The 18,124-nt window shown below is 32.2% G+C and overlaps 1 protein-coding gene across 1 annotated transcript; it reads right to left on the bottom strand.

Annotated features, from left to right (window-relative positions):
- Positions 1–4,373: 4,373 nt before the first annotated feature.
- On the bottom strand, positions 4,374–9,866 carry LOC130445425 (exoglucanase B-like). Its single transcript, XM_056781031.1, has 5 exons — positions 9,754–9,866; positions 6,881–7,106; positions 6,416–6,729; positions 6,065–6,339; positions 4,374–5,519 (listed from the first exon to the last, which is right to left on the bottom strand). Exons 2-5 carry the CDS (start codon positions 7,096–7,098, stop codon positions 4,407–4,409), a joined length of 1,920 nt encoding a protein of 639 aa, XP_056637009.1. The 5' UTR covers positions 7,099–7,106; positions 9,754–9,866; the 3' UTR covers positions 4,374–4,406.
- Between the last annotated feature and the right edge of the window lie 8,258 nt (positions 9,867–18,124).

The following is an 18,124-nucleotide window of genomic DNA, read 5'->3' as shown; positions in this document are numbered from 1 at the left end:
CAAGTATTAGAAATATTATTTCCCAACGTAAGCAGATAATTGTTTAATTATTTCAATGTTAATAGAAGCAATAATAGACACTGAATATTATGAATAGCATACGAGGATATATTGAAAAATTCTTAGACTACTATAGAACCAAACAAAATTTCAATATCAAAATATTTTATTGCTCAACATAATCTCCTCTTAATTGGATTGGATTACCTCCTCGCTGGAAGAAAATTTACAACCTTTCAAACTTTTTTTCAGTTGGGGAAAGAGATGATAGTCGGACGTAGTCAAATCTGGTGAATAAGGGGAGCGTTTTAGTAATTCAAACCATAAATCACGAATTTTTTGCATGGCAACATGAGATTTGTGTGCAGGGGCGTTGTCCTGCAAAAACAAAATACCTTTGGATAGTTTTCCGCGTCTTTTCTCTTCAATTTTTTCCCAGAGTGGTCAGTAATGTTAAATAGTAACCTCCAGTTATTGAACTACCCTTACCCAAAAATCAATCGTGATTACTCCATGACAATCCCAAAAAACTGAATCAAGGACTTTTCCAGCAGATTTTTCGACACGAAACTTGTTAGGTCTTGGAGAGCAATTCCATCGATTGTTGCTTTGTTTCTGGATCGTAGAAATGTATCCAAGTCTGATCCATAATAACAATTCGATTCAAGATGCTTCTACCCTTACACGTTTTGGTCAATATTCAAACATTTGGGGATACATTTTGCAGTAATTTTTCTCATATCTAAATTGACGTGAACTAAGTATATGATGTACGCGTTTGTATGAAATACTCAGTTCTTCAGATATCCGTTTTAGCTCAATTCGACGGTCTGATAAAATCATGTCATGAACTGCATCGATATTTTCTGAGACTGACACAGAAACTGACCTTCCCGATCGGTCATCATCTTCAATGGAAAATTTACCTCTTTTGAAGCCTGCAGTCCAATTTTTCACGATCGCATACGAAGGACATTGATCACCAAGGGTATTAAGCATATCTTTGTAAATCTGCTTACCTCTTAACCTTTTTAAATACAGGTACTTGGTGATGGCTCGATACTCCAATTTTTCGATTCTCACAATTTCGATGGACATTTTTTTTTCTTTTACATTATTGTGTAACTGGTTTACTTTTTTGACTTCAAACTGTGACATCCTCGTATAATTATGAAAAACTTCAACTAACCCAGAGGTGATCCAATGAAAACGTCATGTCCTCTAATTCATCTGTTTATATAGGGTCTGATTTTATGGATTTGTTGTTAATAAAACAAACTTTTTATTCAGAAAAGTTAATTATCATCATGAGGCATCGACGGAATTAGGGATTGTACTCATCTTCGTCCATCTTTGAAGTTCGGCCTCCAAACATACCCTGAAGATGCTCGACTCAATACAGAAGAGAGCAATTGCACTTATAGGCGACCGAGAATTGACCAGAAACTTTAACAGCACAGAAAAGTCGCTGAAGTAATTCTGTGTTATCGATACCACCTCGGCCCGAGTTATCCAGGATAATCCGACGTAGAGCAGACCTATTCGATGAGCAAACGTGACACATGAGTACCGAGTTTATCAGGATTAAAATTTAGAAGTAAGAAAATTGTCAATTCTGCTGCAACTAGTACAGGTCCAATTGGTAGTGTCAAGCTCCTCTTGATAAACTTCTTCAACTTTTTACTTCTTTGCATTTTTGAATGTTTTTCTTTTAAATCTGTACAAATACATTTATCATTATCTTCCAACGGATTTTGGATCAAAAGTTTCTCGTAGTCATCTTGTTCTTTGCTAGTGCAGACAATCACATTACTATTTTTAAAATGTTTGTAGCACCAAGTTAAAATACACATGACAATTAGTACTTTAGATGCTACAGTAAGTACCAAAATCGATATTATAAGGATTGTAGTTTGAATTTTGGTTTTGTTTACACAATTCCATGTACCGGTTTCAACGTTGCTGTATTGTACTTGCTTTTAACATGACAAAAAATCTGGTACCTACCTATCGAAGGTAGTGTCAAGCTCCTCTTGATAAACTTCTTCAACTTTTTACTTCTTTGCATTTTTGAATGTTTTTTTTTTGATAAATCGTCTTAATTGAAGACTTAATTCGGTCTTGATCAAAATATGACATTGATTATCATTCGAATAGGGTGAATAGTCAGCGGCACGATGTGGTGGTGGTTGACGTTAACACATTTAAAATCATCTTCATCACTTCTCGACTCTCTTTTCCCAATTATAGCTACACTGTTAATGGTATCAGAAACGATTCAATTTCCTTGAAATTTTCTAGTTTTTGTAAGAGATAAGTAGGAGCTCTTTACATTTATTATTTGTACGATTAGTAGAGCTGAAAAAAAAAATAACAAATGTTTATTTTTATCCGAAATATGGACTGTATTATTCAAACTACTTCTCTTAAGAAGCGCTACATTTCTAATTAAAGAAATTAATTCCAGAAAAGTGAGTGCAGAGTATTTATTTGATAACATGGAATTTCCAAAAAAGCAGACGTCAGAGAGAAATTTTTTCTCTATTATTTTTAACTCCACCCAACTTTTTGTAACTGCACATGATCATATTAAAGCTTTTGGAAAATGGTTGTATTATCTCCCTTTTTCTGGTAACTATGTGATTTATTGAAGATCGTAGGATTCCAAATAGCTTCAGCTGCTAAGAACTTTGATTCTACTCTGATTCTAATTGATCAAAGTAATCTTGTGGCATTAAGCATGGAGATTTTGGGGGCTGTTCAATTGCAGCACGTTGTCAAATTGATTGTCCTGCAAATAGTTCATTTCTAATGATAATACCGAAATGTAGAGAATCGCCGTAATTGAAACTAAAGTGGAGTTAGAAAATATCACAACTAGATCAGATACTAATTCAAATATTGAGAAGTAGAATTCGGCTATCAGATTTTCTCAAAACAGTATGGGTCTAATATTGTATTGTTACGAACTCGTTCACAACATAGGCCGTGAAGCTGGTTCTGTCCGATTATAATGAAATTATAAAAACATTACACTGTTGATGAAACTTACCCATTTATAAGATTTTGCTTACAAAAGCCTCCAAGTTCTACTTTAAGCCAATAGAACCGTTAAATATGTGGATTATGTTGTAGAGATAGGACAATGTCCAATTTTTTATCTTACCTTACTAACCAAATTCTTCGTTGTATCATGCTCTTCAATTTTATGTATCCTATGAATAGAATACTAATTTTTCAGGTATTTTTCATGAAATTAGAAGTACACACTTCACTTTGATGTTTCATTCTCCAAATTGTAATAATAACAAGACTTCAATACTTTTTTGTTACGGAAAAAAACTATGTAATGTTATTAGACAATACATTTCATTTCTTTTATTAATTACATTAGTTTATTCATCATATTCTATTCAATTCAATAATCTAACACCATTTCATTTTCAACAGGGATCATTTAGTGATAATCTACTAATTAACAACGTGTATTAATTTTTAAGTTGGATCATATGTTACTAAACTGAATGAATTGGTTCGATAAACGCGAAATCCCACAATTGAAATAATGCTACACCCTTAACAAAACGTCAGAGAAACGAAACAAAGGAGCCTGGTAAATAGACAGTACTTCCTCATTGGCTGCCGTTAATAACTATAAGACGAAGGAAACGTCTGAATTAATGAGCCCCATTCTGGCGCGAACTTACATCTGACAGAAGATGTGACAGCTCATAGCTTGTAAGATTCGTCCGGGATTTCTCCTCCGTCGTCTTCTTCTCGCTTCTCCACCCCGTGCACCATCTACGATCTAAGTACGAACGTCGTAAACAATGACTTGTGCTAACGAGTTGGGGAAACTGAAGGTTGAAGGAGGTGCGTTTATAGTGATATGGAAAATGTGTTTTATATATGCAGATAATTTTTTTATAATAAGATTGTGTAGATAATAATACGAGGGTTATTTCAGAAGTAAAGCATAAAGGAAGTACAGGAGAAATTCTTAGCAACTACAATTGTACTTTTCCATGTTTTCCAACAAGCTTTGAAATTGAATATTCCTCATAGAAGCTCGTAGATTTTCGTCATCGTAAATATATTTCTTGCTTTTATATCGCAATTGATTTGTATCTCAACATTTCATCACTAGTTATGAAACGATCCAGTAGGAATCTGGAAACCTCTGTCTCCATTCCTCTACTTTTGTTAAATAATTTCAAACAACATATTCCACGAAATTTGTACAGAAGTAAACTGTGGAAGCTCATTCCAACTTATTGATATCAGAAATTTGCGGAGCTGTTGAAATTTCGTTGAATAAAGATCAAGTACTGTATATTTTAATTTGAAATGGAAGGAAAAATAAAAAACATATGTGAGAATATCAAAATTTATTAAACATATAAATCCTATTCATCGAACAAAATTCCGTAAGTTCCTAGTGAGATTGCGATGTCAGCCTGTTGCCAGAAACGATGATAGGTGAATGTTGGTGCCTCTCCACCATTCAAATGAGCTTCTACTTTAGCCCAATCAGGATCACTCTTGTACCATGATCTGATATCGATGAATTTGACTCCATGCTGAATAACGTCTCCATTTGGATAAGATCCCATCCATCCTTGTGGAACGTATACTTCACCGTTAAATTGATTGTAAGTGTCCATAACTTCTGGAGCTGAAACACCTTTGTCGTCTTGGTATTTATTCCACATTCTGTCCAATAATTCTTTGGCTACTCTCTTAGCTTCTTGATCACCAGATTTGGCAGCGTAGTAAGCTAAAGTTCTGGCAGTTGATGAAGCAGTACCAACATCTTCGCTATAATCTGTAACGGTAACATGAACATCTGGTGGATTTCCACTCCAGTTTAGTTTATCTGGATGGCTGAATCCATCACCATCAAGGTTAATTTCGGAAAGAATCCATTTTACCCATTTTTCTAGAGGTTGTTTAGCCTTTTCATCTCCGGTGACATAATAGTATTGAGCAAGACGGTCAGTAGACCAAGATTGCATACCATACCATCTGTTTGAAGGAGGATCGTGGTATACGGGTTCCCAATCGTAGAACATACCGTGGAAAGTGTTGGTTTGTAATTCAGCTGGAGGATTGTCGTATCTACCGTTCCAGGTGTTGGTTGCACCACCACCAAATGCACCTTCCGCAGATTGTAGCCAAGCGTAGAATTCCAGTTGTCTGTCAAGAGACGCAGCCCAGTCTGTTACAGCGGTAGCTCCTTTTGGTTTCAGCGCGTCAACGTTTGATAATACATATGCAGTCAATGGATTTTGGTAACCAAAGTGAGCAGCACCATCTCCAATACGCCATGCCCAGTTAGAGTAGATTGCACCTCCCCAAGCAAAGTACCAAGACAATAAATAATGGGCACTTTCTTTTCCTTGTCCACCGGGACAAGTTTGAGGTCCAATACAGTTTCCAATTTTCTTGAAGTATTTGTCGAAAAGAGCATAACGTAAGTAATCTCCAAGTTTAGCGGCTTTGGACAAAGTTTCTGAAACCTAAAAAATGTTTTATCAAAAATTTTGATCCTGTCATATCAATTTGACAGCTAAATATATCGAAAAAAGCTTCTGGAACGTTTTGGCTTTATTTTGTGGCTCGTACTCGTCATTTTGTAGATCCAATAGATACAGTTTTCGTTACTATGGATGGTTACAATTTTATATATGGAAAACAGTGATAGCTCTGAAAATTATGTGGAAAACTACACTAATTGAAAACCAGTGGAATGAGTTAGTCGAAAATAACTAGTAGAGGCTACAGCATAGCGTAGTTGTTCTGCATCCTTCATCTTGTAGACTACGTATCACATTTCGAAACTCTTAATTGGTGGTCTAATCTATTGTAGCGCCCATCGTTATTTGCCCATAAATCGGCGACGACTGATGCATTGGGGCCAGCATTTGCGGAAGTTGTAGTAGATGGATAAATTATACAACCCACCCTTCTTTCTTGTTAGCAATTATGTTTAACAAACAATTTGAAAAAAAAAAACAATCTACAGATATTGATGACAATTCTAACGCCTGAAATATATACTCACATCACTCAATTTTCCCAGTTCATTAGCCCATTCGTGAGCCCAGAAAGCAGCTTGGACAGCACGCGCATCAGCGTCAGGAGCATTAGAATATTTCCATTGTTGAGAGTAGCTGTTGTCTCCTACGAAGAGATCCAAGAATCCATGGACACCTCCATATTTGAAAAGATCGCAAGTTGTTTGTGGAACAGTTTTCCAAACAGATTCCATAGGACCTCTTTGGTATGTGTTTATAAAGGATGGTTGGTTCGTATTTGGTCCAAGACTGCAGCCACCACCTATGAATGAAAAAAAAAATATAAATGTCAGTATAGGAAATATGAGAAAGCTATACTGCGAATATTAAATACTAACCAGGTGTGTTTCCAAATCCATATGTGTTATCAACGTCCAACAACCAGTTCATAGCATACATGTCACTAGTACCATAAGCATTGACCAATTCTTGATAGATGGGGTCTTGTCCAACTGGAGTTCCGAATTTCATCCATGATGGGTATTGACTGGGGTCATCGAGTTCATCAGCGTACGTAGCTGGAGCCCAAGCATTGTAAAAGTTGTTAGTTGATTGATCAGCATGACTTGGGATGATCCATTTTTCCATAGTTTCCCAAGCTGTGTTGAATTTGGAGAAGTCTCCATTGATACGACCATACAAAGCTTCCAGCCTGTAAGGATAGTTTATAAAAATTTCCAAGGATAATAGAATATTCATGTGATTCAATTTGAATAGAAGAAAATATTATTTTCAAGAAATTCATGGAACAAGAAGGTGATATAATAAATGATAGTTAATATTCTTCCCTCATCAATACTCACCAAATATAGTAACTGAAGGCTTCAGAGGTAGTTTGATGTCCATAATCAGGAGCTTCTACAATGAGGGTTTCAACAGAGTGGTAGGGAATTCCTTCTTTAGAAAAATAACCATTGGCGGCATCGTGAATTTTATTATATTGCTGAGTGAAACGATCGGTATATACTCCGGCATAAGCGGAGTGAAAGCCAACGATAGCAAATAAGAATAGAAGCTTCATCTTTTTTCCTGAAAAAAATATAAATTTTATGGATAGAAAGAGTTTGTAATATTATATAATACAAATTACAAAATATGAAAGGCGGAAGACTTCTTTCAGATAAAGTTAATAATGTATTCCTATGGCAATGGTAAAGAGTGGAATAAAATAGTTGTAGAATGTGATAGGAATAGAATATAACAGTAATGAACAAAAAAAAAGGAATTATGCCCAAATTCACAGATAAGGTATTAATTTCGGAAATAACATTCAAAACTATTCAATGCAACCATGAAACTAGATGTAACTCTAACTGTGGTTACCCAATACATGTTTTGGAATGTTCAAATTGTCATGGTTCTGAGAAATGTTTCATCGTGGAAGAAAAACCTTCGAGGAAGTGAGCGATTCAGATAAAATTTTATATGAACAACCAATGCAGACTGGAAATAATATTGGTGACGAAGACGGTGATGGTATTGAAGATTTAGATGATCTACTTAGATCGGGAAGTTTCGTTAAATTTAACGATAAAAAAATTTCATCAAAGTGTCTAAAATTGATATAAAGTAATTATGTAAGGTAAGGTATTCAGAAATGATGAGATGATAACGTAATCAGTAAAAAGTATCTAAATTTAATAGTATGATTTACATGTATATTTATATACTATGAGATTTTCTATGACAGAAATGTAAATAGGCTGTAATAAATCAACTTTTCCCATTATTAGATAAAATACCCCTTAAATCCCGTCTTTGATATTTTGAACAACTATTTTTGAATCTTTACGTTTTATATTGGAAATTTTTTGTTTATCAATATAATACGTTTTTCGAGAATTTGAAATAGAAGTTTTTCTGTTTTTTTTTTGGTATTTTTTGAGAAAATTCACCGCAGTAATATTTTCACCATCCTAAAGCCTACCGACCTTTTTATCCAAAAGTCGATATTTTAACTTGAGAAAATTCGATTGAAAATTTTGCTTTTTCGATGTTAAATCAAAATGAAGTATATGAAATATTTTAAATGGAAAAGATTGCAGTGTATTTGACAGTTAAGTTTTTTGAAATAGTTGAAAATAAAATCTTCACGTCAATTTTGAGATTATGTGAAAAAAGTGGGAATGCAAAAGTTTAGTCACCCACAACTTTGCTATCTGAAATTTTTCATAGGACTCTCAGTTTTACTGTAAATCGAGATAAACCGTTTTTTACCCCTGAAAACTCACCCACTTTTACTTTCCGATTCCAGATCGCCAGTAAATTATTTATCCTACAACTTTTGTTAATTCTTTTTCCCAACGGATTCCATATCACTATTATTTTTTTGGTTACAAAAATTATCGACTCTTGTCTATAAAGTCGATTCTACACATTATTTTTATTGCATATCGGATGACCCTAATTTTTTTCCTTTTTTCACTATCATCAAATAATGAGGGGTTTGTGGATTAAAGTTTTAGAGCATTTAGACCTTATATTACAATTAACTAATGATTATATTTCAAAATTATGAAGCGAACGCTAAAAAATTAGCAGAATTTGAATAATAAAACCGGACTTCACTTAAAATGCTATGAAAAATGTTTCGGAAAAATATTATTACAACTGTCTTAAATGAAAAATGCTGATGATGACAAAGCTGAAAAATTCATTGATATATAGTTGGAAAAAAATAAAGTTTGTCATATAGGAATAATTACTTTATAACAATTAGTTAAAAAATCCGATGTTAAGAAAAATTTTCACCATTAGCAGTGCCGGATTAATCCAGGGGCTTGGGGGGGCTATAGCCCCGGGCCCCAGGTCCAAGAGGGCTCCAATTTTGGAAATCATTCTATATTTTTTGATGTGTTGATACCACAAATCTAACGATTGATATTATTTTGTGAATTTTTCCGGGTTTCCGAATTCCTTAAGGGGGCCCCGTCATTATTTTAGCCCCGGGCCTTATAAATCTTAATCCGGCCCTAACAATTGGATAAAGTAAAAAATATTTAAAATTAGTTATAATGTATTGATATCCCTAATGAGATTAGATATAACAACCACAGTACTCTGTAAACTGTGTTCAGGAACCATTGAGCTTTCGAAACTATTTTACATTTTAAACTTCATTTTTTTAAACGCTTAAATAATAATTTATTTCACAAAAAATTGTTAAGAAATTTGTACAATCAAGTTAATTCAAATAAAATTACTATCATAGTATGGAAAAAATACAAAATTCTGTACATATCATATAAATATTGAATTATTTAATTTCCGAATATATTACCAATTTTTTTTATCGAATTATGTATTGCTATTAAAAGCGAAAAATAATACATAAGTCAATAAGTTGGTGAGAAATTTTTAGAAAGTTTCAACGTAACAGACAAATGAACAAAGTAGCACAGTAAGTTGAATAAATTTAAAAACAAATGTATTATGAAGCTGGATTATTAATTTTTAATAAAGCATAGAGTTAATTTCGGAGTAATATGAGGGATTTATATCTATTGATTTATACTTGAAGCCAAAAATAGAAATACCCCTAATATCTGTCGTTAATAATTTATAACAATATACTTTCATATCTTGTAATGCTTATCAATCATTATATTCTTCGTAATAAAAAATAGCATTTAAATTCTAATAATTTTTTTGTATGCGAATCATAAAATCCACTTACCTTGTAGCTAAAACACCACAAGACTCCGTGCCCAGGTATTTTCTTCTTGTTTATATAGGCTAGAAATTCTCTCATCAAAACCATTTTATCAAGATATGTATATTTTTGATATTAAAGTATTTTGAACAAGATAAAATGATTTATAGCTACTCGAATATTATTCAAAGGATAAATTGATACTTGTTATCAAGTGAATACAACCAAAGTTCATTTTATTAATGGTTGGCACGAACTAAAGATATCAAATTATGTTAGTTATGAGTTGAACATTAAATAATTGAAACAAAGTTAACAATTTAGTATAAATCATAAGTTTGCACGATTTCTCTGTTATTTCTATTTAATTCTCAAAGTTTCCAGAAAGATTATAGCTACAGTTTCCAATTGCTTTCAAATATTGAAAACTTACTTTTAAGTACATCGTATTTCTCAAAAAAAAGCCAAAATAAGTCAGAAAATAATTTTTACACTTGTTTTGTTTTTGGAAAAATTTCGTGTACGTTTCTAAGAATTAGTGTATATACAATAAAATATTGAAACTAGTACTCAAAAAGTTCCTTTTGAAATAACACATTTGTCAAAAAATTCTCTATTGTATAAATAACTTTTCTAACTATTGTTTTCTATTGAATAATAATGGGAGCTACCAATTTATAATTCGAGAGACGGAAAACGGAAATTTTGTCCAGGACCATTTTATGAAGATACGCTTGCTGCTATATCAGTTTTGTTGTGTTTTTTCAAAATTGTATTCAAAATTATTGTGATGTGGAACATTTTGTCCTATATTGCTCCCAATTGCAGCAATTATCAAGGTCATTATACTCACGGCTTACTTTTAAAATACAGAGTGAGCTATAGAAGACGGTTTACTGAGGTAAGTAATTTCAAGGAAAAATGTCAATTTTTTTATAGGAGAATACATGTTTAATAACCAATTTCCCTTATTTTTTAGTAGTAAATTTAATAACTTTGATAGCTATGTATTTCTTTCGATATTAAACCATCACAGTTTTCTTGTATAAATTATCCTCTTGAAACAAATATCGTAGTACTGTCCAAAAAAGTACTGGAGTATCTCCGTGGTGTATTCGGTATATTTTTGACAGTGAAAACTATTATGTTTTCAATGAAATTTGTTAATCATCTCATTCCTTCAAACTATTTGGAATACATTAAGTAGTATTTTGACATTTGACGAAAGTTAATAAATGATATTTCTCGATTTTTCGTTTCTTAATCTTTGACATATTGTCAGCGGTTTAAAATTACTCTATCTAATACAACATATTTACTTAATTCTAATAAAATATTTACCGTTGTGTCTCAGTTCTTGTACATATTTTTCCAAAATATGATTCAAGGACTACAGCAAGTTTTGAATTTAATTAATATTGTTCACATCCCAGCCTTAAGGATTTAAGATTCTTCCTTTCTCATCGGTCTTTAGCTTCTTCAATTGCTTTTACAATTCTTCCCAACATATCCTCTCCAATATCTGCACTGCATGCAAATATTTTTGACCTTCCTCTACTCATTTTATCTGTGTTATTTTCTTAAATGATCTTTTATACTTTCTACGCTTGAAGCATCTTTTTACTATCTTTTTGTTTAAGCTTCTATGTATGTTGTTACTAATCAGTATTTAAATCAGATTCTTCAGCTACTTGTTTCTTATAAATCTTCAGTTTTCAATTGTTTTTATTCTTTCTCAACATTTTCCCGATAACTATTTATGTTTTTTTAATGTTTGTTAAAACCTAAGTTTCACTTTCGTATGTTTCAATTCTGTATGTTACGTCGTATTCTCGATGAAAATATTCCAATTTTGTATACTTTAAATAACTCCTGTGATCTTATTAACCAATTTCATTATCTCATTGCATTCCTTTCTTCGCTATTAGTTTATTTGATTCAGTCCTTCAGTAACTATAATCTTCTGTTCTTAAAAAATTTTAATTATTTCAGAAGTCACTCAATTGACGAAATCACTCGAGCAAATTGTAATTAATACTTTAGATTTTTCAAACAAGATGAGGGAAAAAATTAACGAAATTTAAAGTATAATAAGTTGTACAAAAATTTAAAACTTTTTGATTATTGTGGTTGATGAGGTTCTTCGTTTTTCTCCAAATCGACGACGTATTCTTCAGATTCGCTAGAATCATCAGTGGGATGAATTCCAGGATTAGAGCTAGTTGTATTACTTAAACGTATACTGTAATCTGTTGTTTCGGTTTCTTCTTCGGGTTTCGAGTTTTTTGGCAATGATTCCGCTTCATTAATTTTTTTTTGTTCTGAAGATTCATTAATATTGTCTTCGTTTTCTGTCGTGTCATCATCGTTACTAGAGCTACTAGAATGTTCTAACTGAATACTATATTCTTCTTCCTTATTTGCTCTGGATTTTGACGCATCAGAAGCCATCTGAAAGATTAGAATAAAATAGTTGAATGATAATGAAACAAAATAATTCTCTACTATAGGAATTTTGTACTTAAATAAATTTCGTAGCTCTATAGAAAAAGATCATATTTTGTCTTGGAAGAAAAAACGTTTTTTGCGAAATTATTATCTAGCATGATAATTGATCTATGAAGTAAACTAACAAAAAATGCATGATTTATCCTATAATAAAATTTTAGTCTTGTGGCTTCAATTCTTCCTATTATCGATTTAACTTTTGGCCACTTCCTCATATCTTCTTTTCGTATTTTATTTTTGTTACCCTCTTCTTCATTTTAAGTTGTTTTTCTCATTTTGACTAATAATGAAAACGTCATTTTTATTGATTTCCATTTAATTTCTACATTCTCTATTGAAAAATTTGTGCTAAGCTTTCTTTTCTCTATGCCAAACAGCACGGCATCCTCAACAAACACTGGTGAAGCCAGTTTTGTAACAAGTTTAAATGATTTCGCACTTTTTCTGCAGCTACAGTTGGATCGACATCTATTGCCATGGTCGTCTGTAGTTGGAACATCTTCTGTGGATATCAGATACAGAAATGGACCGAGTACGCTGACCTGATGTATTTTAGATTGTACTGTATGGTCAATTGAATAGTTATCTTCGATTTTAACTTGAAAATTTTCCTCCTCTATTACTTTCATTTACTCCAAATTAGTTTGACTGCATGTTATCGTTTCTGACATAATTTTATGTGTTCTTTGAATTTTATTGTGAAAATTTCGCCATGTAAATCAGCAACCTGCTCATAGATCCAATAATTATATCCATTTCTCAAATTTTTGATACGTTTTCTTCGTTTCATATTCTATTGCATATTGTTGTCAGTAGCAAGCTACTTTTTCGTCTTTATTTTTCAACATTTCTCCAGCTATCTTTCCTTTTATAGCTTTATAATGACATTTGTAATTTACTCCAATTTCATCTCATTTGTTCTCAACTTATGTTTATTTTGCTCTTCAAAAATCTACCCACTCAACCTACTCTTCTACTGAATCTTTATAAGAAACAATATTTGAAGTTAAATAAATATCAAACAGCAAAAAGGAAATGTAACTCAGTTGAAACTACAAAATGCTGTAGAGAAAAGTTATTATAAAGAACTAATTATGGATTGATAGTGAAGAAATCTCTCAACAAGATCTATCTAATGGGCAAAGTGTACTTTCAGTAGGACCAATAAACCATTAAGATAATGAAGAGTCTTGAAAATACTCACTTTATAGGAATCCCTTCTACCAGGATAATAACTAATATCAACAGTTTGTTTGTATAGACTCGGAATCTTCTTCCTCTCTTTTAAATCTGTACAAATACATTTATCATTATCTTCCAACGGATTTTGGATCAAAAGTTTCTCGTAGTCATCTTGTTCTTTGCTAGTGCAGACAATCACATTACTCTTTGTAAAATGTTTGTAGCACCAAGTTAAAATACACATGACAATTAGTACTTTAGATGCTACAGTAAGTACCAAAATCGATATTATAAGGATTGTAGTTTGAATTTTGGTTTTGTTTACACAGTTCCATGTACCGGTTTCAACGTTGCACATGTGGTAGAGTAGAAGAGACGGTTCGTAAACATCGTCTCCTGATAAACTAGTGCGCCAGCCACTTGAACAAACACATTCTGTATTTGAGAAATCTATTTCTCCACGATGACAAATTTTATTCGTTTGATACATATTCATGTCGTCTATAACATCCGCTTGGTTACTGTCCAAGAATTCTATATCAGAAGGTTGGATTGTGTCTCTGAGATTGATGCATTGGTTAGTTATCAACGAATATCCAATTTCCACTCCGTTTGTGGGATCACTCACACAAACGGGAACACGTTCACATTCTTTTGTAGATGGATTGAAGTAGTTTCTTTCGCCAGAATACTTCAAAACACAATCCACGCGATTACAGTTATCTTGAGAATCTAAATCAACAGTTGCGCATTGATTTTGACCCGAGTAGCTTTCATCGGCAGTATTATTAGTTCGAAAATTAATCATTTTTGTTAAAACTTTGTCATATTTATCCAATCTGTAATTGACAGTAATCGTACAAGTACCTTGTCTAAAATATGTGTACATATTGGGGTAAATAAGAGTGGCGTTCATTGTGTGCTTAGATTTTAGAATTCCCATGTAACCACCGATTATATACATCGAATCGCAGCTATATCTATCGCTTGTATGTGCTTCATCACAACACTTATTCATAGAAACCGAAATGCCTGTGTCTTTTTCGGACGTATTTTCGATGGTGACGTAAAAAATAATAGCTATGTCTCCTTCTTTAATATCAAAAATACCTGCGTCCCTTATAACTATATCCTCCGCCACTAAAGAAATCACAAAAACACTCAATAAATACAATAGAATCATTGTCAAGTTTATGACATTTCAATATATAAACCATAGACAGATATTAGCTGCTTCCATCTACATTTAAGAGAACTGAGACACTAAGTTGTGAGTATCGTAATATTCTCACATAGAATTCACCATTATCATTGTTGATCCAGCCGTCTGTTAATCAGAGCAAAAGAAACGACATAATAAAAAGATCTGACAACGTGATGTCTTTAACCTCACTTTTAATCTAAGCACACAAAACACACTAAAGCACATGGTCTCGATCGTGTGCAGATTGCGGGTAAAAGCTCACTCTTTCTTACCATAGTTTGTTTCTTATACTTTTTAAATATGAACAATCGTCCAGATTTACAAATAATAACTTAAATATAGTTTAAAAAAACATTTAATCAGGGATAACACGAAGCTACATTTCCACAATGTGTGTTTGGATCGGCTTTAAATTAGGGGACGTTTCCATGGATTTACTGCAGAAGAACATAGAATGTCTCCCATAGAGAGAATAAACCTCAAGTACGATGGTAAAATTGAATGAATTTATCCTCGAATTGTCTCTAAAATGCTCAAAAAATTACGTAGAATTCAAACTAGGCACTAATCGCTAGAACTGTAACCTATTTTGAGGTCAAATAAAATCATTCTTTCATAAGAATTAGAGAATTTGATAGTACGATGGTGGTATCACTTTTAAACTAATGAAACAAAATTCAGTTAAAAAAGCTATTACTTCAATTTCACTTTTTGACTGTGAAAGGGAAAGAAGTCGGAGGGTGCTAGAATCGACAAAAAAAGTGGAAGTAGTTTCCATTATAGTGACACAGCACTCATTTGAGCGCATTCTGTTGATTTTTTTTTCCAATTCTATAGGGATAAAATACTTGATTCACAGTATGTCCAGGTGAAATGAACTTATGGACCATCCCACGGCTGGTTTATGATCTGGAATTATTTGGTTATCAGACTTCGCATATTGATGGTAAAATTTACAATGGGAAAAGAAGGTTAACCAATTTGTCTCAATCCAATTACAATTAAATGCTCAATTTGAAACTTTTCTGTGAAGACAACACTGGATGCCATGATGATTTATTTCCATGGTGTTAGTTGGTCTTGGAAGATTAAGTAATATATCAGAAAAATTACTGATATTCTGACCTTTTTAATCTTGATACCGGTAATTTCGTTGCAGTTATGAGATCACCTGCGTGTTTTTATAAAAGTAGAAACAATAAAAATTATTCATATTTAAAAAATTCATTGTTTATTTAAATATTCAAGTAGTCGTTTTGTCTTTACAGTTTACTTTAATCCCTTTAATAGAACCCTGTAGAATTCTCATTATCGATCGTAACGGGTCATCAGCAGTCAATTTCTGCTTGGGATCTTCTCATCTAGATGGCGGTAGTGTATACAAATTATGAATATAAATTTCGAACATTTTATTTTGATGTTTTAAATATTCTTCACCAAATAACACACCCGAAAGAAAAAAAGTGAATAATCTGGAAGTTACATATTATGATTCCAAATCAACTTGATAATTTTTATACGTATCTGTAATTAGTTCGCTCAAGTATCAGTAAACAATTTAAAAACATTAATCACTTTAGATATATTTTAGTATACGAGGCTACAGAAGTGGCTGTTTTATTTGTATAGTAATGAATTTTATTATTTCTGATACGTTATCGTTGTTGATAGAGAGAAAGTGACTTTCCATAAAATTATTTTCTCCTCACAGAAGTAAACGTAGATATAAAATTTTAAAATATTTCATTATATCAAGTTATTAAATTAGTTATATCAAGCAATTAAAAATTAACATCAAATTACTAGTTGAAATGATACTTGTAGTTTATGGAGAACATTAAACTAAGCATTCGTCAACTTTTAGCTTCTTAGTTTTATTCCTAAATTTTGTGAGGTTATGAGCTCAGAATACAACAGGTCAATCTGTATTGGTGGTATTATTTTGTTTATATCCTTGTTATTTGGTTATCGAAATATTATTTACGTTTTTGTTAGTTTATTTTTAAAACTAATATGAAAAAAATAGGGAAAGGAAATGTCTGAAAGTCAGCACTGTCCTTTAGACCATTGGCCCCCAACTTTTTTACAATATGAAATTTATATTGTAATAAATAATGTAATAGTAATGTTTGCGCGTTATCAAGAAACTTTTTTTTCTCTTTTCACGCATTTCGATGCCATATTCGAAAATATTTTTACGTACTTGGAAATTTTCAAAAGAATCGCGCGTACCAGTTCTTATTACGTGATTTTAAGTTTCTAAATTTTAATTAAAGTTGACCATACAATGAATGACGGTACATCCGGAGTCTCTATTCATTTTTATTCACCAATAATCATTTAAATCATCATCAAAATCATATTTTCTTCTTCGTCGTTTTGTTCATTACTAGGAATATCTTCAGCTTTCAACGGTTTAGATGTTTAACTGTACCACAATAGTTCAAGTTTAGATGATTCATCAGGTGTCATCCGTATGGATCGTATAAAAAACGTCAAATCCAACTTTTTTCCTCAATCAAATGAAAAATTATTGATTGACCTTACAGACTGTTTATAGATAACAAACCATTTAGCTTTATGGCTTCATCCGCAACGAATATTGATTTGTACTCCCTCTCAAACAACTTAAACGAGCTCTTCGTCAAATTCGTATTATTTAGGCTTGTCATCAAAAATGAAAATGCTTAGTTTGAAAATCGGTTTCATCCCTCACTTTTATTAGATATAAATATGAAATTCAAGATGTTATGATATTCACAAATCACGGTATTTGAATATAGCGATGACAAACACTTAATAGATATCATATAAAAAAAATAACGTAAAATCTAAATTTAAATCTATAAAGGTCATCTGATAAAGGCTGAAGTACACTCACTACTAATGTTAAAGGACACCAACATGTTTTCCAAATAATTCTATTGTTATAAACGCGAGGTTTGGGAGTTTCTTCAAATGGACACGACCTCCTGATTAACAAAGAAAAAAATGGGTATACCATTCTCTATCTTTAATATTAACTCTATAGTTTGAATACAAACATTTTCACGATTTATCTTCTTTACAAAGAATTGAAATCCCGTTATTAAGAATGTCTTAGTACGTGTCTATCTTTTCCTATACAATAAAAGGATTATTTTGTATTTATGAATGACACATCAACCAATAACTAGATTCAGTTGCTAATAGATATTGATCAATGACATTGATGAATAATTATCTAACATTTTGAGTGGGAATAGTAGCCTCCTAAATCGAGAATAATGTCTGTTGAATAAGGACGTTCAGATACTACGTGGAGGTTTCATCTATCCATAGTTTCTAGGCTGATCTACAAATAGCGTGCAGAAGAAACGTACTGTAGTTAGTTTCCTAATCAATCATCCTCTACGCAACTCCAGTCTGGAGGAAACGTGGCAGAATCCACAAAAAACACCAGTCTACATGCAGAAAGGTGCTATAAACATGGATGGGAAAACAACTGGATGAATATACCCA

Source organism: Diorhabda sublineata, chromosome 6 (genome assembly GCF_026230105.1).
Source record: "Diorhabda sublineata isolate icDioSubl1.1 chromosome 6, icDioSubl1.1, whole genome shotgun sequence".
NCBI classification, from domain to species: Eukaryota; Metazoa; Arthropoda; class Insecta; order Coleoptera; family Chrysomelidae; genus Diorhabda; species Diorhabda sublineata.
The sequence above is the reverse complement of the archived record's forward strand: the minus strand, read 5'-3'. Positions and strand labels throughout refer to the sequence as shown.

Coding starts and splice junctions, on each gene's coding strand:
- LOC130445425 (XM_056781031.1), bottom strand. CDS start 7,098: ATGAAGCTTCTATTCTTATTTGCTATCGTTGGCTTTCACTCCGCTTAT. Junction 6,730..6,880: donor GCCTTCAGTTACTATATTTG/GTGAGTATTGAT, acceptor CTATCCTTACAG/GCTGGAAGCTTTGTATGGTC. Junction 5,520..6,064: donor AACTGGGAAAATTGAGTGAT/GTGAGTATATAT, acceptor AACATTTTTTAG/GTTTCAGAAACTTTGTCCAA.